This window comes from Pelmatolapia mariae, linkage group LG3_W, assembly GCF_036321145.2.
Source record: "Pelmatolapia mariae isolate MD_Pm_ZW linkage group LG3_W, Pm_UMD_F_2, whole genome shotgun sequence".
NCBI lineage: Eukaryota > Metazoa > Chordata > Actinopteri > Cichliformes > Cichlidae > Pelmatolapia > Pelmatolapia mariae.
Genome location: NC_086229.1, coordinates 7,845,985 through 7,867,690, shown reverse-complemented (window position 1 = coordinate 7,867,690; position 21,706 = coordinate 7,845,985). Strand labels below are relative to the sequence as shown.

Genomic DNA, 21,706 nt, shown 5'->3' with positions numbered 1-21,706 from the left:
TAAGGGACACTTAAGTGTATAGACTGCGAAAAGTGATGCAGAGAAATAGAGCTTGAGTTTAATGCTGTACCTGAAGGGAAGAAAAATACAGCAGATAAGATACTGTATACTCGTTTTTCTTATGGATCTTTGAGTAGCTTTAAAATCTCATCCTTGAACCTTAATGGTGCAAGGGATATGAAAAAAGGTGATGTATTTTTAACTTCTAAAATCTAAATTCATTGACATAGCTTTTGCTCAAGAAACTCATAGTAGTACTGATATTGAAGTTGACTGGAAGAAAGAATGAGATGAAAATATTGTTCTGAGTCATAAAACCTCTCTGAGTTCAGGAGTAGCGATCCTTGTGTCAAGAAACTTTCTTCCACTTTCTATTGAAGTAGATAATATTGTACCAGGGAGGTTGTTAAAGGTCATTGTTACGTATGAAAATTCAAAGTTGACATTATTAAATGTATAAGCTCCAGTGTCCACATGAACGATGTGTTTTCTTTAAAAATTTAGCGAGTACACTGTTAAGTTGTACGTCTACTGATTATTTTATTTTAGGAGGTGACATTAATTGTACAATTGATGATTTAGAGAGGAATCACTTAGAGCCACATATGCACTCAAGGAGGATATTGAAATGTGTTTTTGAAATTTATAATTTTGTTGATGCTGTCACAGTGTGTGGCAGTGTGGTCAATAAAAGCGAGCCGTTGAATATGGCAGAAAGTGAAATACAAAATAATACATGAGGCAAAAAAATTTGAGAAAAAATAACCTAAACTGGCAACACTAAAAAAAAAATATTTAAAAAAAGACACGAAAAAACCCAAAACATGAAACTTGGCAGACATGACAACACGAACTTCACAACATGGACAAGAAGACAAGAAACATGACAGACTAACACAGAAGACTTAACTGAAACATAACTAAACTAAACTTAAGGCAACCAAAAGGTAATCCAATTTACTCAACATATAAAGGGATAACTTAAGAACTCAAGACATAAACTGAAAATGCTGGGTCAGAGACCCAGGATTGTGACAGATGTGACAAAATTCAAGCAATCATATCATTTTATCATAAGATGATAAAAGACTTTTGAATGGATGGTCTGGTGGACTTTTAATGCCTGATAAAATGGATAGTTTCTTTAGACTGTGCATTAGGCAACTGCTTATGGACTTTGAAAGCCCGGGTCCTTTTTTGGAAAAGGAGAAATATCAATGGACACAACTGGATTCGATGAACGGGAATGTATTGTATAAAATATTTTTTAAGGCTCTAAACAAAGCAAAGTGAAAAGGTAAAAATGATATGCCTTGGGGTGTACAAGCCACCATTGACTAAAAACACTGGTGATTTACAGTGGCAGATTTTACGTGGTATCATTGCAGTTAATGCTTTGGTGTCCATCATTAAGCCTGAGGTTTCAGATAAAGGTCCTTTTTGTTCAGTGAGAGAAACTATTTTTTATTGTTTTGTACAGTGTTGCAATGCAAGGGAGACTGGCAGGACAGTTGGAACACTTCAAGTAATCACACTCACACCCTTTTGCAGTGATACCAGGGCCTGGAATGAAGTGTGTGGGGTGGAAAGCTGAGCAGGATGGAGAACAGTGGTGCCGAAACACTGTTAAAAATGACAAAACCATACCCAGAACACTGTGTGTGGTCCAGTTCTATTCACAGTGACAGTGAAACCCAGTCTCATCATGTTCAACTCTCAGCCCACACAGCCTGTTTTGGTACTGGCATGCAGAGAATAGGTGACATAGTGGCAGCAGTTGGATAGGCTACAGAACCAGGCTGAGCGCCAGACGCAGTTGCTCAAGATGCAGGTCAGGGTCACTGCTGTGCTGCCCCCGCAGGTTTCCCTGGTGGCCTTCCAGGCCATAGAGGAGACCTGCCACCATGGCCTGGTGCCTTGACCCTTTTCCTGCACAGTTAGTTAAACACTGTTTATTCTTTCTCTTCTTTAATAACTGACCTTATTAACATTTCCCTAACATCCATCTTTTCCCCTCAGTGATAATTCCTGCAAACCTGGATCAGACCCTTTGGACCTAAATGTTTACCGCCCAATTGCTAATTTACCTTTTCTTTCAAAAATTCTGTACAGATTTACTCTCGCTACCAGTGATCTAACTGAACAATGGGCAGGGATATCTTGGGCAGGCATAGCTCAGTAGGTAGAGTGGTTGCCCCATGATCGGAAGGTCGGGGGTTTGACTCCACTGAACGGCTACCCTGAGGTACCCCTGAGCAAGGTACCGTCCCCACACACTGCCCGGGCGCTGCGTTGGTGGCTGCCCACTGCTTCACTGGTGAATGGGTTAAATGCAGAGGAGTAATTTCCCTATGGGGACTAACACACACGTTACAATTTCCGTCTGTTTTTTTTTAGGCCACTTCACAGTGCACAGACATCCCTGGTCAAGATCACAAATGATTTACAAATGGTGGCTGACTCTAGGGTGTTAGCCAGTGATCTGCTTGCACTTCCCATGCCTGGTTTAAATTGTATCTCTCAGATCATAATTAGTATGTGCAGTATAAAACTTTCAGATCACAAGATTGCAGAGTTGTCATTGTTGTTCCATATCACACAAACTTTTCCACAGACTTCAGATGGAGCAAAATGCAAGTACTTGTGTCTTTGCCACAATGCTTTTCATAGAACATATCACTACTGTCCTTCAACAGCTGGGTTCCTGTAAAATTTCTAATTAATTTTAATTCTAAGATAAGATAAGATAAGATAAAACTTTATTAATCCCTCGGGTGGGTTCCTCTGGGAAATTTGGTTTCCAATAGCACAGCACCGACAGAAGTTACAGAAGGTGAGCAGAATATTATATATATGCACATATATAAATACAGAGACATATATAAATAAAATATACGAAAGGGATAAATAGAATAAATAGGAATAAGAATAGGGAATTGCACATTTCAAGGCTATTGCATCGTTGATTATTAACAAAAAGTATTGCACAAAAAGTATTGCACAGTGAAGTGAAGAGGCACTACAGCTTAGTTGTTCCCCCTCCTTTGTCCTCCTGTTTCTCCTCCCTCTCCCCTCCAGTGAGGAGTTAAACAGTTTGATGGCGTGTGGGAAAAAGGAGTTTTTAAGTCTGTTGGTTCTTATATTTGGGAGAAGCAACCTTTTACTGAAAAGACTTCTCTGGTTGTTTATCGCCGTGTGCAGAAGATGCCCAGCATTGTCCATAATGTACAGCAATTTTTTTAGTGTCCTTTTCTCTGCCACTGTCACCAGTGTCCAGCTTCATGCCGACCACAGAGCCAGCCTTCCTGATCAGTTTTTCCAGCCTGGATGAGTACTTCTTTGCTGTGCTGCTCCCCCAGCACACCACAGTATAGAAAAGTACTCCAGCAACCACAGACTGGTAAAACATCCTCAGGAGCTTCCTGCAGATCTTAAAAGACCTCAGCCTCCTGAGGAAGTACAGTCGGCTTTGGGCTTTTTTATACAGGTGCTCTGTGTTGCATGACCAGTCCAGTTTGTTGGCCACCCACAGCCCGAGTTACTTGTACTTGTTGACCATCTCCACCTCCTCCCCCTCTATCTGAACCGGCAGTGGACCTGCTCTGGACCTCCCAAAGTCCACAACCAGTTCCTTGGTCTTTGAGATTTTGAGTTGCAGGTGGTTTGTGTGACTCCATGTGACGAAGTTCCTCACCAGACTTCTGTACTCCTCTTCCTGATTATCCCAGATACACCCCATGATGGCTGTGTCGTCTGCAAACTTCTGAATATGGCATAATTCAGAATTGTAGCAGAAGTCAGAGGTGTACAGAGTGAAGAGAAGAGGGGACAGCACAGTTCCCTGTGGTGCTCCTGTGCTGCTGACCACAGTGTCAGACATGATGTCCTTCAGCCTGACATACTGTGGTCTGTCAGTGAGATAGTCGGAGATCCAAGCGACCAGGCAGGGGTCCACCTGCATCCTGTTCAGTTTTTCCTGGAGCAGACAGGGCCGGATGGTATTAAAGGCACTGGAAAAGTCAAGAAACAGGATCCTGACCGTGCCTTTTCCCTTGTCTGGGTGTGAGAGGGCTCTATGTAGGAGGTACAGGATGGCATCCTCCACTCCGACATCGGTCTTGTATGCAAACTGTAGTGGGTCCTGGGCATGTTGTACCTGTGGTCGGAGGAGGTTGAGGAAGAGCCGCTTTAGAGTCTTCATAAGATGTGACGTCAGTGCCACTGGTCGGAAGTCATTCAGCTCATTGGGCGGTTCCTTTTCGGGACCGGGACGATGCAGGATGTCTTCCATAGGGCAGGCACTCTCCCCAGACGAACCTGTTGAAGAAGTAGTTGAGTTCGTTTGCCTTCTCCACAGTCCCTCCCACTGTGCTGTTCTTGGTGTTGTGGCCTGTGATGGTTTTCACACCATTCCAGACCTCCCTCATATTGTTCCTCTCCAACTTCTGCTCCACCTTCCTCCTGTAGGTGTCCTTTGCTTCCCTCAGGAAGCGTTTCACCTCCCGCTGTGCTGCTTCCATCTCCTACTTCACTTTGCTCCTGAAAGCCTTCTTCTTCATGTTGAGGACAGCTTTGACTTCCTGTGTTACCCACGGTTTGTTACTAGCATAACACCGTACCGTCTTAGCAGGGGCGACCGTGTCCACAAAAAAGTGGTAGTCTGTCAGACAGTGTGTCGCCCCCTCTATGTCCTCACCATGTGGGCTCAGAAGCACATCCCAGTCTGTGGTGTCATAGCAGTCTGTCAGAGCATCCTCCTTTTCTGGGGTCCATCTCCTGATGGAGCGTGTTTTGACAGGCTACCTTTGGACGAGGGGTGTGTATTGTGGCTGTAGGTAAACCAGGTTGTGGTCTGACATCCCTAGTGGGGGGAGCGGGGTGGCTCTGTATGCATCTCTCATATTGCTCCTTGTGGGACAATTTACAAACTGGTGAAAAGAAGCCAGAGTAGAATCCAGTGTGGCATGATTAAAGTCTCCAGATATAATAATGAAAGCCTCGGGGTTTTGTGTCTGCAGTCTTGCTGTAACTGTGTGTGTTTCCTCACAGGCAGCTGCTGCGTCAGCCCTCGGAGGGATGTAAACACACACACAGATCACATGACTGAACTCCCGAGGTAGATAATATGGCCGCAAGCTAACAGCTAGCAGCTCCAGGTCCGGACGGCATACCGATACTTTAATGGAGACGTGTCCAGGGTTACAGTATCTGTTGTTAAAGTAGACAATGAGTCCCCCACCTCTGCTTTTTCCGCTGGCCTGCGTGTTCCTATCGGCTCTCATGGATGTGAAACCGCATAGGTCTACGTTAGCCTGTGGCGTTAGCTTGGTTAGCCACGTCTCCGTGAAGATAAACAAACTGCACTCACAGTATAGTTGGTGGTTGTTCAGAGCACACAGTTCATCCATTTTATTCTATAGCGAGTTCACGTTGTACATTATCACTGTCGGGATTGATGGTTTGAATCGCCTCCGGTGATCTGCTTTCCTCGCTCCAGCCTTGCAGCCTCTCCTCTTTATCTCAGCCGATTGTGTCGCATGCCGGTCTGTTCCTTTCTTCTTAATGCCAGCAGCTCAGCTCTCGAATACATGAAGGAGCTGGCTCCAGAAGTTTTAAAAAGTGCATTATCCATCTCGGATCACTATTTTTAAGAGGTAGAAGTAGAGTAACTAGAGGAAGGTGAAATAAAGTTTGAAAGCCTAGTCCAGGGGGCGGCAACCTGCGGCTCCGGAGCCACATGAGGCTCTTTAGTTGTTATAGTGCGGCTCCGCGTGGTTTGGGAAAATAAATTAGAAGTATTTAGCTGAAGTGTATTTTATTTATGTTAGTTCTTTAAAAAAACAAAAAACATTGTAGTTCTAAATTGGAAGATTATTGTGATATTGAAATATAAAACTAAAATTATATTTTAATATTTTTTCATCGCTCAAAATAAGCGTCACACTGGCGGAAGCTGGTGTACCCGCCGAAACGCCATGCATTTATCGAGACTTTCAACCCCAGGTAGGCCCATTATGGATCTTCGGATCCACATTATGTCAGCAGCTGTTCTCCACTGTGAACTATGTTACAAACAAACACGCTCACGCCTCACAGATGACAGCTTACAGTCCTGCGTAAAGATGAAAGTGACTTCATACAGCCCCGATTTGCAGACGCTGTGCACACAGGTTCATGAGCAGAAGTCCCATTGTAAACATATCACGGCAGACCCGACGACGTTTGCATTAACACGCTTTTCAGCATGTCTTTATTGACCACTTTTCACACACGGCTGCTGTACGCATACAGCCGGCTGTAGCTTTGCAGCTCACAACCTGACACATACCAACACAACAGCATAGATAGCACAGACGTAAAGGCGGCGAGGCGTGATTGCGAGTGCTGCTCAGGTGTGCCTCCCCTGCAGCAGCGCTGCAGACCACGCCCCGCCACACACCTTAACCTGGTAAAATACATATTTAGACAGAATTTTGCAAATATCTATTTTACTTTTCTTTTTTAGCAGCATAGTGCTTGTTTTCCAATTATTTTTTTAAAAGTCAGGTCAAGGCTCCAAAAGCCCAAAGTCGGTGGTGGCTCACAACAGTTTTTGTTTGCTACATGGATCATTTTAGTTCAGCTGTGTCTTTCCTTTTGTTATATTTCTTTAAGAGTTCAAAATGTGTTAATTACATAAATAAAATGTAACTTTCTCTGTAGCACTTCATGGATTTTATAATAATAATGGATTGGATTCTATATAGCGCTTTTCAAGGCACCCAAAGCGCTTTACAATGCCACTATTCATTCACTCTCACATTCACACACTGGTGGAGGCAAGCTACGGTTGCAGCCACAGCTGCCCTGGGGCAGACTGACAGAAGCAAGGCTGCCATATTGCGCCATCGGCCCCTCCGGTAAAGTGTCTTGCCCAAGGACACAACGACCAGGACAGAGAGCCCGGGGATCGAACCGGCGACCTTCCGGTTGCAGATACGCTTCGCAACCCCCTGAGCAACAGTCGCCCCCTAAGCAACATATAAGCAACACACCTTAGTTGTTCACACAAAGCATAAAGGCAAAAAAACAATATATACTGTGTTTTCTTCATTTTAGATGTCAAAAAGTATTTGCGGCTCCCAGTGTTTTCTTTTGCGTGGAAACCGGGTCCAAATGGCTCTTTCGGTGTTAAAGGTTGCTGACCCCTGGCCTAGTCTAAAAAAAGTTAAAAGTTAAGAAAAGGTGTGGTGTTGCAGAGCTACTTGGAAAGGCTGCTGTCACTCCAGCGCCATCTCACTGCAATACCAGCGCCATGTGCTTCTTACGTTCAAGTCCCTGCATAACATCACCCTTCTACATCTCTCTGATGTTCTGCATATTCCCACACCTTCCTGCACTCTGAAATCCTCTTCCTCTTCTACTGTTATTTTACCATCTGCTCACCTGATCATTATGGGTTATGGAGCTTTCAGCTCATTGGCCACTTGTCTTTGGGGCACACTATTGCAGAACATTCACAACATTAATTTTCTCCCTGTCTTTAAAGCTAGCCTTACAACATCCATGCTGACCACTAACAGTCATTTCAAAGAACAACTTGCTTTATGTTCTCAGTCAGAACTCAGGCACCCAGCATGGAGATGACTGTGAACAGAATAGATGTAAAAATAGTTGTTGTACATGTACAGACCATAAATATGGAGTCCAGGTGTGTTTGATGCTGCTGAGGAGACTGACCACCGGGAATCTCTGAGCTCTGCTGGTCCACTCTGTGGAGGAATCAAGCAGTCAGAATAATACAACAAAACATTAAAACCTTATGCTAGTTCTCTGGATTTTTCAAGAAAAATAAAATGCATGGAGCTCTGATGGCACCCTGTCTGACACAAAGGCTTGGGATAAGCACTAACTGAGCACTTAATCCAATAAATAATGAAAAATTATTTTTCAATTTCTGATGAAACATTTGGTCATGACAGTCCATATTTCTGACAATTTGTGTAAACATAAGCATGTAACAATTTGAATATTTCAAATTTAAAATCTATACGTGTAAAGAAATGGCTTTAATTTTGCTATCTTATCTGATTTCTACGGAGCCCCTCTGATGACATGGTCCAAAAAATAAATAAATTGTGGCCCCAAAATACTACTTTGTGCCCTCGAAATAGTATAACGTGCCCACGAAATACTTATTTGTGGCCACGAAATGCTAATTTGTGGGCATGAATTTGGTATAACTTGGCAACGAATTACGCATTTGTGGCAACAAAATAGATGACGTGCGCGCATCATATTGAATCCTGGACAGTTGCGTAGAACCATAGGCATAAGAGTAGGCTAAACCTATACAACATGTACAGAGACAGTATGATTGGGTTTTATTTTAGGCTGGGAATGAGCTACAAATGCATTTTGAAAAGCCTGGCAATGCAAGGAACCATTATTACGGAGAGACATATAACCAGGATATTGAGAGCCCAGTTGCTTTACAGGCGCAAGTACGACCTGATTTAACACATTTTCACACACTCACAAGCACGGGCCCAGAGAGAGGCACGCGCACGGGCGCGCACAGAGACACAGGCGTGCACACATGCACTGAAAAACCACCAGATGGCGTTTTTATAAAAAGTAAAAACTTTTTAATGCCTTCAAAATAAAAGAATGCTATTTGATATAAAAACTTTTTAATAATCAATTTATTTATTTATTTTTTTTTTTTTTTTTTTTTGGGGGGGGGGATAATGAGCTATGAACTAACATATTTGGATGAATATCATAATTTTTATGAATATCATATTTTTATGAATATCATATTTTTATTACCTCCTTTATTACTTCCTGAGCTCATGTATAATTTATTGGGGCCATAAATCACTCGGTTTGAGTTACCTCTCTGCAGAAGGACAGAGGCCTGCTTTAAAATCTTCACCAACTCCCTTTGACCCATCACTCTGTAAGGACACAGAGCTGGGTGGAGGTCCAGGCTGGTTCCTGTGAATAATGATGGAGCAGTGATGTGAGTGCTGAGCTGTGACATGGAGAAGAGTCATGGACAGTTAGAGATGGTCATCTCACCTCTGAGCTTTGGTCTGGCTCTCATGTTCCCCACACAGAGTGCTTTTAGAGGGAGGGACTCCCTCCTCTCTGTCCTCACACTGATCCATGATGCTCAATTCACATCAGCTCACGCACACTTTCTACCTTCACCTGCAGAGGAAACACAAATCATTCATTCATATATATATATATATATATATATATATATATATATATATATATATATATATATATATATATAGATATGTATAGAGGGAGAGAGAGAGAGAGAGAGAGAGATATTCTTGGATCTGGGCAGAGTTGGCCCAGAGTTTACACTTTCACATAAGAGCTGCACAATCTGTCAATAACTTAAAAAGTCTTTCAAAAAAACCTGCTCATTCTCACTGATTTTCAGTTCCAGCTGAGCAGGCTATTGTTGCCTTTGCCTTTATTCTGCAAACTGTCTAATTTACCTATGTTTTTGTCAATTTTTAATCAAGGTTTGTTTTATATTTGAGTGTGTATTTATTTTCACTTTTGATTATTAATTAAGCATAGTTTGTTTAGTCTATACAGTCTTTTGTCAATGTTATTTTAAATATGTTAAAAGAGACAAACTTTTTTTCACTCAGATATGCTGTGATAAAAATAATCTCTTATAGTGAGTTTTATTCTTTACTAGAAATAATTTAACTCAGTTCATCCTCTGTCTGAAAGTCCCACCCTTTAAGATTCTTTGGTTTTACAGACAAAGTCTGCTGATGGAGACACCATCTCCTCCACCTGCTGCTGTGGAGAGTCAGATAATTAACAAAGAAGAAAGAAAAGAAACAGATTTTCTCTTTTGTTGTTGGATGTCTCTGTTTGGAAAATCTTCCAGTCATTTCCCTGAACCTAGTTGGTGAACTGAATTAGTGCTTTTCCATGCTACAGACACTAACATGAAAACTTGTTGAAGAGCTTTCTTTTCTCTGATGTTGAGAACACACTTCAACATGAGCAGCAGTTTTTGGCATTTTTCTCTGTGATCTTGATGTCTGTGTGAACAAAATTTAAGCAGGTATTTCAGTTAACTGGTGTGAAATCTCATTTTCAGATCCAAATGAAAACTAACAGACATGTTCTGGTTATGAATCTCAGAACGAAGTCTGACATGTTTCTGGTATTTTAACCCAACAGGGCAAAAGTGTCAGAGTCACAGACACCTCAGTGTCAGTGTCTGTTAATAACAGACAGATGTAAGTTATAGTATTTTTTGTTCAGCCAGTCTGAGAAATGCAAAACCTGTTTTACTTCCTTTTAGTTTTGGTCTTTACAGTCTGTTGGAGCAGAGCCACCAGTTTGTGTCGCAGTATTTTTAACAGAGGCTGACATGCTGAATAGAGGCTGAATGTTTGTTTTAAACAATACTTTATGAATTCCCTCTATCTGCTGCCTCTGTGAACATGAAGACCCTGAAGCTGAGAAGAGTAAATTAACATTTTGGCAGATATATAACCATTTGTAAATTATCTTAGTCATTAATAGAGCATGTTTACAGTCTGTTCACTGCCTCCATCTGAAACCAGAACTCTCTGCCAGCAAAGTATGTGGTACAACTGGTCTGTAGACCAGTCTTGGTTGTGCTGTTGAACCCTGCAGACCTAACATACAAAGAGCTAAAGTAAAAAACAGTGTGTTTGAAACAACAGCCTGTCTGAGCTTTTCAACTTTTTTTTTTTAATCTTTCAAGTTTTTTTCCAAGCTCTCACTGAACTCAGCTTTCCCTTACCTATTCCAATCAGCTTGTCAACCAATCAGCATTCAACAAATCTGTACTCATCTGCTTCCAGGAACATGGAGTCAAGCTCTTGGAGGATATGTGTTAGAGGCTTAATAAATGCAAATCAGTACAGATTTTATAATTAAAAAACACAGAAACTTTTGATAGAAGTGACCCTCAGTCTAAATAATTATGCCTATCATACCCTCATAAGGCAATTCTTGATTTTTTTTCTAGGCCAAATGAAGAGAGTGTGACACTGAGGATATTTCCCCAATAATTTGATTTTAGTTAGTTTATTTAGTTGTAATCCCTTTTAAAAGTTTAGTTTTCATTTGAATTTCAGTTCGCAATAAAGGTCTTTTTCATGTCTAGTTTTACTTTTGAGTTTTGTTTTCTTGAACTATACTAACCTGTGTCCTGTCAGCTGTGTGTTTTGTAACACTACTTCTTGTTGGAACAAAGCCAACAGTTTTTGGCGCGGTATTTTATGCACATGTCCGAAGCTGACATGTCCAATCTTTATCTAAGACACATCTGTAAGAAATAATCACCAAAAACATCTGCTCTCTATCTCCTGCTGTCCCTGTAAATATAAAGGCTTGGAGCTCAGAGTCTCTTCAGCTGAGCTCAGGACACATTCAGTGTCTTTAGTCTGATATACAGATACACAACAGTTAAAGAAGCCCAACAATAAAAGGCTATATCTCTTGTAGGTTCAAATTTGTAAAGTAAAAGTGTGTTTTTAAATGAGTGTAGGAGCCAGGCATCAACAGCAAGTCATTCTACAATTTTTGCAGCACATAAGTAAAATCTGTCAGAGCTTACGTTGCGTCTTTCAGACAAGCAAAAACATCAGGTCTGCTGACCTGAGAGAACGATTACAGTTGTTAGGATTTAATTTAAAAAAATGTAAAATAAAATTCTTATTGTTATACTGACTGCAGCAATTAGTAATAAATAAAAGATTTCAGAGTCTTGAAGGTTCTTGTCTCTCAGTGTGTGTGTGTGTGTGTGTGTGTGTGTGTGTGGGCCGCACCTTCATGTGTTCACTCCAGAAATATGCCGTCTGACTGCTCAGACTGAGTCTAAGTCAGGATGAAGTTCACATTCTGTGTTTGGGTGTTATTCAAAGAGAAAGTAATGTCTTAAATATTCTAGGCTATTTTTCTTTAAAGTAAGTAGGAATGTTTCGTAATTACTCACCGCAGTATTTTGCTGCAGTACCTGTCACACTATTTTTACACGTCTCCATTAAATAACCTGATGTTGTCTCAAAATCACCATTAAACAAAATAAACACATATACAACAGCCTCACACACAAACACAGATATCTTTCCTAATGAGGACACACATATGATCATATCAAATGAACACCAAAAAATTGCAGTGCAAAGACAGTTTAAAGTCATCGTGACAATGATTCTACTTTAGAAACATGTACAAGTATCTCATGAGTTGAAGTTCAGGCTCTGTCTGCTGCAATTAAATCCTTCTTTAAAAAAAATTGTATATTTCAAAGTATAAACATTAGAGTGTACACTGGGTACAAAAATCCCAGAAGGACCTCTGTGTTTGGAAAATTCCAATTATTTCCCTGAACCTGTTTAATGAACTCTGCACTGTGCAAAATGCTGTAGTAATGCTAAAGGTACCTACATGAAAACATTGTTGAGCAACATTCCATTCTCTAATATGGAGAACAGACACTAGATATAGAAGGAACAAGAACAGCTTTGATACTTCTGAACAGATGAGTCAACTATCTGAGAAATGATGTTAATAAATCCTGTTGTTGTTGTTGTTGTTGTTGTTAAAAATGGCACCGAAGATTAGAGATGCTTGACCAACACAGTCTCGCTCCTAACTCAATAACAGAACCCTCCTTGACCTTTGAACACACCATCAGAGAGCAGATAGAGTTTTGTCTGTGGTTTCTATTTTATTAAGCTTAAAGTAATTAGTTCTTGGACAGAGAAAACTTTAAATCTACTCTTTCTTTAAACAATGTTTTTTTCACAATTATATTACTGTCAGAATAATCTATGAAAAAAAATCATTTCTATATTGACAGTACCATTTAAGTTCAATTTTATTTATATAGCACCAAAACAACACACCAACAGTTCCCTCAAAGTGCATTTTACAGTAAGGCAAAGATAGCTATAATAATACTACCCTCCCCCAAAAATCTCAAAGAATCATATGAGCCTGTATGACCATGCACTTTGGTAAAAGTGGGAAGAAAAAAGTTTTTTTTACAGGAAGAAATCTCCAACAGAACCAGGGTAAGGGAAGAGCAGCTATCTGCTGTGGCCGAATGATGAGAGAAGGAAGCTGAACGGAAAGCTGACAAACCAAGAGTACCTATAATACCATCTGATCTAACAGACTTTATTAATAGACCATAATTAATATGCAGACGTGACAAAGTTCTTCACATGACAATCAAATTAAATCAGGAATGAAGACAAAGTAATGCTTCAAAAACTATAAAATATATCACTTTCTGTAATATCCCTATATGTTTATAACATGAAAACAGTCAGGTCAGAAGAAGTGGATCCAGTAACAACAGGTTATTTAAAAGAGCTGTATAAAGACTAACAAACAAGGAGTTTGATTTATATGTTTATTCAGATCATGCATCAGATTTATTTCATGTAAAGTAAATGATAAATGCCTCACTGCCCCATTCTGCTCTATTAGTTTCTTTGATGCCACAATCATCAGCTGTCAGCAGAGGAATGTTTCACTGAATACTTTATGTCTGAGTGTGTCACACTATGTGTGTCTGACTATTGACTGGGTTATAAAAATGACATTCCACTCTGTTCTTTCTGTTTTTAAATCCATTCGTCTGTTTTTGTTTTGTTGTTTGTAAACAAATCTGAGTCCTTGTTAAATGAAAACTACAACAGTCAGACCGCTTCCTCAGCTCTGCTGACCAGTAGAAAATCAGATCTCAGACCTGATCTTGTGGACATGAATCTGTAGTCCTTCTTTAGTTTAGATCTTAACATCTGAACATTTCCAGCTGAGTTAGAACAGACTGAGTTCACTGAATGTCTAATATAGAACGTCTCTGATATCAGATAATCAGGACAGATTAGTGTTCATTTGTGCCATTTTTGTTTCTGATTGTATCTTGTGTGGTGACGGGCAGTAACATAGATCTTATCTTTTACATGACTATACCTGCTCTTAAACAGACTTTTTAAAGAATAATGCAGTTGCTACAGAGCACAGACTGAGTGTTGAAAGAGTGTCTGGTCTTATCGGTAAAATAGAATTCACAAAGAGTCAAAACAACTAACAATATTTTTGAACTGTTAATTTGTGTTTAATTTGAAACAGATTTATAAGGTTTAGGTTCTCCACTTTGCACCTGAAACATTATTTTGTTGTTTAGGAAGAGGTACAAGTGTGTTTGAGGTTGTGACCCTTTACTCTGACATTAAAGTCATGATTCACAAAGGAATACGTCGAAACAACAAAAGAGAATTATAACATGTATGAGTTCAGATATATGTACCATTAAGGCATTTATTCAGAATGAAAACAGTTCAAAAGGAATTTTTTTGTTTTTTTAAAAAAAAAGAAAAATCCAAAGTGTTCTGAATTTAAAAGAGTGAAACACAAGCAACCAACTATTAAGAGCTTAAAATCTTGAAATGGTAAATAAGAAAACACTAAATTCACTAATTAAGAACACAAAGACATGGAAAAGCTGCCAAGTCCAAATACTTTTCTGCACATTACACTTTATGTAAGTCACAGCCTCCACATTCAGATATTATCATAAGCTCCAGAATTTAAAACATGCCGTAAATGTTCACAGTGCTTGTGAAAATTTCTATTTTCTCCTGATTAACTTTTCTTGCCATAACAATGAACTGAGCTGGCTCTGCTTTACATCAAGTTTTTTTTAATGTCATTTCAGTAAAACCTGAATGTAGACTTCTTAAGAACAAAGTGATCTGATTGTTTCAAATTAAACAGAACAACAATGTTCCATCAGATTAGTGTCTGTGACATCTGTGAAGTTTCATACAGATACGTTTAAATTGTTGATCACAGTAACAAATGTTTCAGTGCAGAGTTACTAACTGATAACCAATGCGGATTCAGTCCATCAATGATCTATAATCATGTGTATTTGTCTTTAAACACAAGAGTGATCAAAGTTTGTCCTGAAACAAGAGCTGAACATCTGGTCAAAGCATCAGAGCAGAAACCAACAGTAAAACTGTTAAAGGAGGAAACAAATCAAACTTACAGTTTCTTCACACAGAGACACCAACAACAAGCTCCACTCCACACCTGGACACTTAACACGGACACACAGGTGAGCTGCTTCCTGGAAGAAGGTGGGACTCCACCTGAAGAGTGTGACAGGGCCACACCTTCATGGGCTGGTCTCAAAGTATGTCGTCTGACTGCTCAGACTAGCACATTCTTATGTGTGAAGACACGAAAAGTTGATCTGAACTCATATGAGAGGTTAGTGAGTGAGAAGTTAGAGCCATCTTAAGTGATCAAAGTTAATCTAAAAAAGAAGATAAATCCACTGATTCTTTGTAAAGTTCATCTGGTGCTCACATGAATCATGAGATGAAAACTTTATTTCGCTGAATGTTACTTCAAAGCTCATTTCAACCTGTTGAAGTCATGAATGAAAGTGCAGACTGAGAGTGGATCACATGATGTTTAAGGTGTGTCATGTGTCATCTTCAGTATTGTCGCACATGTCTAGATTGTCCCTGATATCATAACTGCTCAAACACCGATGAATATATTTGAAAAATTATTGCTGATGGCAGCAAATTTGACTCACATCAGACTGGTGATGAATCTCCCAATTCTTTGATCTTTGGGCTGAAGGAAGAACAACATTCGGAGTATAAATGCTCAATCAACAGTGTCATTATTGAATACAACACTTTGAGCATTACAGACGTCCGGACGTGGGAGATGTGGACAGTCCTGCAAAATCTGTGTGTCTGACCATTTCTCACTTTCTTATAGCTTTATTCTTTGATTAGAAGTATAAGGTGGCATAAGATGGTATAATAATCTCACACTGGTCATATGTCATAATCTATACCTGAAATAATCATCAAACACACAGCAGAGCAGAAACATGTGGACACAACTGGAGCTCAGTCTCAGTTTGATCCCTCAGAGGTTTACCTCAGTCCTGCTCCTCTGCTTCCTGTTTACAGCGCACAAATCATGCTGTGTACTGAGAGTGATGTGGTCAAAGCGAAGCCCTGGTACTCTGACAGAGAGCTAGCACAGTTATCCTAATGTGTGACATCACTTCTAACCAGAGAGCATTCAGCTTTCACAGCCAGTCTACATCCTGTCACACTGAGCATGTGCAAACACAGCTCTCCGCTTGCATCACTCACAAGCTCCAGCCCTTCACTTCAAAGCCCAGAACAAAGCTTGTGACCAACACAGCGCAGACAGAGGTGATGTTCATGCTCTCTTTCTGGGTGGGAAACTCACCTGTGGGTGTGGCTGTTCCTCCCCTACCATCTCTGATGTCACAGCTGCTAAATTAGACTGAACTGAAGCCAGACTCAAACAGAAAACAGCCTCAAAGACTCAGAGAGGGAGCACTGCTCCATCTCTGGACCCAAATATATGTTCCACCACCAGGCTGCAATGATTGTTGGGATGTTGTGAGCCCACCTGTCCTTCAAATCCAGGGAGGAGGACACTGATTGCACTCTGTGTGAGTTAAGGGACAATTGTACTTAGTAGTCGGTATAAGCTTTTAATGATATAAGTTTACATGTGAGACAATACTGCATGATGACCTTTTCCTTGCTTAGAACTGATTGTTCTTTATAAAACGTGTTCTGATATTTCTTTCTGAATCTTCCCACAGTGATAGCAAGAAGTTGAACAAGCAGTTCTGACCACACACACACACACACAATCACATACGCAAATGCTCACGTATCAACATTCCACTGAACAAATGTTTTCATGTTTTCATTTTCCTCGTGTATAAATAAAGGCAAGTGCAAGAACAGAGCGCTGATCACAGGGCCCCCACTCTCGTGTGAGCGCTCTGTGACCGCCCTTGCAAGTAAAATCTGCAACGTGTGTGTCTTCACTCTTAGACTCTCAGCTGAAGAAGTGTCTTGCTTAACTGGAGATGAATAAAGATGAATACAGGTTTTTGTGAAAATGACTACTGAGTCTGGTGCCGTCTCTAGATGCCCGGGGAACAAAAAGAACCGGAGTGAAACTGATTTCGCAACAACTGATTTCCACAACCATACACATCATTCATCCCCCCATTTAAGGACAATAGCGCTTGGACATTTCTCATGAACACTCAGATAAAATTCATGGACTTTTCCTCCTCAATGTGGACCAGTGTTTTTGATATTGTTGTGTGTTACTGATGGGGAATATTTTTGAACTTGAGAATCTGTATTGCTTGATCTTTTTTTTCACCCTTTAATGTTTATTTTATTCATTTTTTTTATTTTCACTTGCTAGATACGGGACAGACTTGAATGAAGAAAAGGGAGAAAGGAAGAGGGGGGAAAAACAGCGGAGAAGAGGGACGGGGATAAAGGGCAAAAAAAACAACAACAACTAAATAAGCAGACAAATAAAAAAATACATATATCAATCACCTGGATCACCTGTTGAGAAAGAAAAAAAGAAAACACGCAGAATAAAACGAGAGCAATACAATAAACAACATCATGATGATATATGGGAATATAACAGTAAATACTAAATATTAAACATTATTGTGCAGCACATAAGATCGACAGCGCACAGTTGCTTTGAGGTAGGAGCCAAAAAGGGTGTAGTTTGTGTGTGTGTGAGCACCCGTGTGTACACCTGTGAGCATGAGTGCGCTTATTTTTAAAAGGTTCCTTCATGTAATGATCTGCTAGAGGGTGTGGGGGGCCACAGCCCCGTCCTCCAGGGCATGAAGCAGGTATGGAGGAGATCAAGACTCCAGACATCCAGAGGCCCCCAGAACACAAGAGACCAAGGAAGACCAACAGAGGGGCAGCCACGCCACTATCCCAGAAAGAGCTGAGGAGAGTCCCAGATGAGGGGTTGCTCAGCAGCCGCGGAGCAGAAGCCAGGGGGGGTTGCAGTGACATGCCCGTGAGCTCCGCCGGCAGCCAGCTGTGCCAGAGTGACCGAGCCCCAGGCCGAGAGGCCGAGGGCACCCCACCCCCGAAGTTGCCCGAGCAAGCCCCAGGCTCCAGGCCCCGATAAGCAGCCAATTCAATTCAATTCAATTTTATTTATATAGCGCCAAATCACAACAAAAGTCGCCTCAAGGTGCTTTATATTGTACAGTAGATCGCACAATAATAAATACAGAGAAAAACGCAACAATCATATGACCCCCTATGAACAAGCACTTTGGCGACAGTGGGAAGGAAAAGCTCCCTTTTAACAGGAAGAAACCTCCGGCAGAACCAGGCTCAGGCTCAGGGAGGGGCGGGGCCATCTGCTGCGACCCGTTGGGGTGAGAGAAGGAAAACAGGATAAAGACATGCTGTGGAAGAGAGACAGAGATTAATAACAGATATGATTCGATGCAGAGAGGTCTATTAACACATAGTGAGTGAGAAAGGTGACTGGAAAGGAAAAACTCAATGCATCATGGGAATCCCCGGCAGCCTACGTCTATTGCAACATAACTAAGGGAAGATTCAGGGATTCAATTCTGGATTTAACAGGAAGCCAATGAAGGGAAGCCAAAACAGGAGAAATATGCTCTCTCTTTCTAGTCCCTGTCAGGACTCTTGCTGCAGCATTTTGGATTAGCTTAAAACTTTTCAGCGAGTTTTTAGGACTTCCTGATAATAATGAATTACAGTAGTCCAGCCTGGAAGTAAGAAATGCATGAACTAGTTTTTCAGCGTCACTCTGAGATAGGATATTTCTAACTTTAGAGATGTTGCGCAAATGGAAGAAAGCAGTCTTACATATTTGTTTAATATGTGCGCTGAAGGACATATCCTGGTCAAAAATGACTCCAAGGTTCCTCACAGTGTTACTGGAGGCCAAGGTAATGCCATCCAGAGTAAGAATCTGCTTAGATACCATATTTCTAAGATTTTCAGGGCCGAGTACAATAATCTCAGTTTTATCTGAATTAAGAAGCAGAAAGTTAGCGGCCATCCAGGTCTTTATGTCTTTAAGACATTCCTGCAATTTAACTAATTGGTGTGTGTTACCTGGCTTCATGGATAGATAGAGCTGCGTGTCATCTGCATAGCGGTGAAAATTTATGCTATGTCTTCTAATGATGCTGCCTAGGGGAAGCATGTATAATGTAAACAGAATTGGTCCTAGCACTGAACCCTGTGGAACACCATAATTGACCTTAGTGTGTGAAGAGGACTCTCCATTTACATGTACAAATTGGAGTCTATTAGATAGATATGATACAAACCACTGCAGTGCAGTACCTGTAATACCTACAGCATGTTCTAATCTCGCTAATAGGATATAATGGTCAACAGTATCGAACGCTGCACTAAGGTCTAGCAGGACAAGCACAGAGATGAGTCCACTGTCAGAGGCCATAAGAAGATCATTTGTAACCATCACTAAAGCTGTTTCTGTGCTGTGATGAGCTCTGAAACCTGACTGAAACTCTTCAAATAAGCCATTCCTCTGCAGATGATCTGTTAGCTGTTTGACAACTACTCTTTCAAGGATTTTTGATATGAAAGGAAGGTTGGAGATTGGCCTATAATTAGCTAAGACAGCTGGGTCTAGAGATGCTTTTTGAGTAAAGGTTTAACTACAGCCAGCTTGAAGGCCTGTGGTACATAGCCGATTATTAGAGATAGGTTGATCATCCTCTTGTACAGACGACTCTTGAAAAGCCATTTTTGAATTTCAATGTGACTTTAGCTGGATAAATATTGGATATATAAATGTCCCTCTGCAACAAACTGATTCCAGCTTTTACCTCACGATAGGAATGTTTTTGTGGCTCAAGATGACCTGATATCTTTCATGATGGATACATTTGACACGTTTCACATATTATAGACCAACAAGTTATTCACAGCAGTTTAAATAAGGGGAGTCACTTTTGGGCACAGCAGATAAAACAGAGCCAATATTTCCTTCTTTATTTAAGTGACGTGTGTCACAGATGTGACAAAGTAAAGTGAAACTGAACATTAGTAACGTTATTCTCATGGCGTGCTTTGAAGTTAGCGTCAGCTAAAGTAATATACTAGCAAAAAACTATTTCCAGGCTTCCATCATACAGATGATGCTCGTGGCAAAAGAGTAACATTCAGAAGCCTTTTCATTATGAAATCGGTTTCTGTTCATGAGGAAATCATATTCAAACTGATTAAATAGATGTGAAGTGAACAGGAGTCTGTCTGTACTGGATCTGGATTTATCATCGTCCCTCCAACAGCAAACAGCGATCCGGCTCACCAATTGGTGATAACGACCTACTGAGCCTGCTAACAGGTGCAGCAGGGCCAATCTGAGCCACAGTTATGGGGCTGATAACTGCTAATAATGCCCATTGACAAACTGATAATATGATGATTAAATGTCAGCTCCCTCCAAAATAATAGCTTTTTAAAAAACTCAGACTGAGGTCTTATTTTGAAAGCCAGAGTTTGTTGAAGCTGTTTCCTGGAGCAGGACCCTGAACAATTAGAAAAAGCAGATTTAAAAACACTTCATGTCATCTGTGCTCATTAAACTGACATCATGCAGTTCATCTTCTCACCAGCAGAGGGCCACAAATCCCCATCAATGAAGAGTTCAAGGAGATGTTAGTGACATCAGAGCAGTACGTATTGATCTGATCAATATGGAAGTTCATGTTTTTGTGATTGGATCAGTTTTAAAAGCAGCTGTTTTTATAGAATGACAGAAACATGAGAGATGCTGAATGTCTTTAATATTTCTTTATTTGTCTTTCATATTTGATACACTGAGTACTATTGGATGTCCACTTATTCAGCGGTGATGGAAACATCCCATTAAGAAAGAGAAATCAAACAAGGAATCATTTAGAAGAGTTTCAAACATCAACTGATTGAATCCATGAATCTGAAAACATGTTTCTGAGTGAACGAGACAGACATGTACAGACTGAACTATCTGTTCAACAGTCAGAGTGTTTCTCTAACAGGAGACACTCTTTACACTCCACTCAGCACAGGGACACTGAGGCACCAGGAGACCAGAACCAAAACCCAGGATAAAGAGTTTGAGTGAATGTGGTGTTGAAGGTGTGGATGTGGATCAGAGTGTCAGAGGAGACTCTGTAGAAGGACAGAGTGCCAGCAGGACAGTCCACATATACTGCTACTCTGTTAGAGACAGAGGAGGAAGAGGAGGAGGAGGAGACGGATATTTTAACCTTGTTGTGCCAGACCGATTGAAGACCATGCTCATCAGAGCAGAAGAGATTCCAGGATTGATCGTTCCATCCAAACAAACAATCTTTAATTTCTCCTTTCCTTCTGATTCTTCTGTAAGTCAACGATATACGAACCCATCCTCTCCACTCGACCTCCCAGTAACAGCGACCAGTCAGACCATTTCTACACAGCAGCTGATAACATCCTTCAAATCTGTCTGGATGATCAGGATATGACTGAACCTCTCTCACTTGTGTCACCTTCCTGTTGTTGTCAGACAGTTGGAGGTTTGTGTTCACTGTGTTTGTGTCGATTGTGAGTTGACAGGAATCTGATGGAGAGAACAAACACAATCCAGCTGCAGTTATTGATCCATCATCTGTTCATTGATTGATACTTTGATGATGACTCCTGACATCAGAATCATGAAGATGGTAAATGGCAAATGGCCTGTATTTGTATAGCGCTTTTCTAGTCCCTAAGGACCCCAAAGTGCTTCACACAAC

The 21,706-nt window shown here is 40.7% G+C and overlaps 1 protein-coding gene across 1 annotated transcript in view; it reads right to left on the bottom strand.

The window, feature by feature from the left end:
- Positions 1 to 21,706, bottom strand: part of LOC134620328 (uncharacterized) — a 229,285-nt gene that overhangs the window by 178,591 nt on the left and 28,988 nt on the right. The window contains 4 exon segments of the mRNA XM_065470095.1: positions 3,866 to 4,317; positions 4,419 to 4,580; positions 4,697 to 4,776; positions 20,997 to 21,531. Coding sequence (XP_065326167.1) covers positions 3,866 to 4,317; positions 4,419 to 4,580; positions 4,697 to 4,776; positions 20,997 to 21,531 — 1,229 coding nt within the window.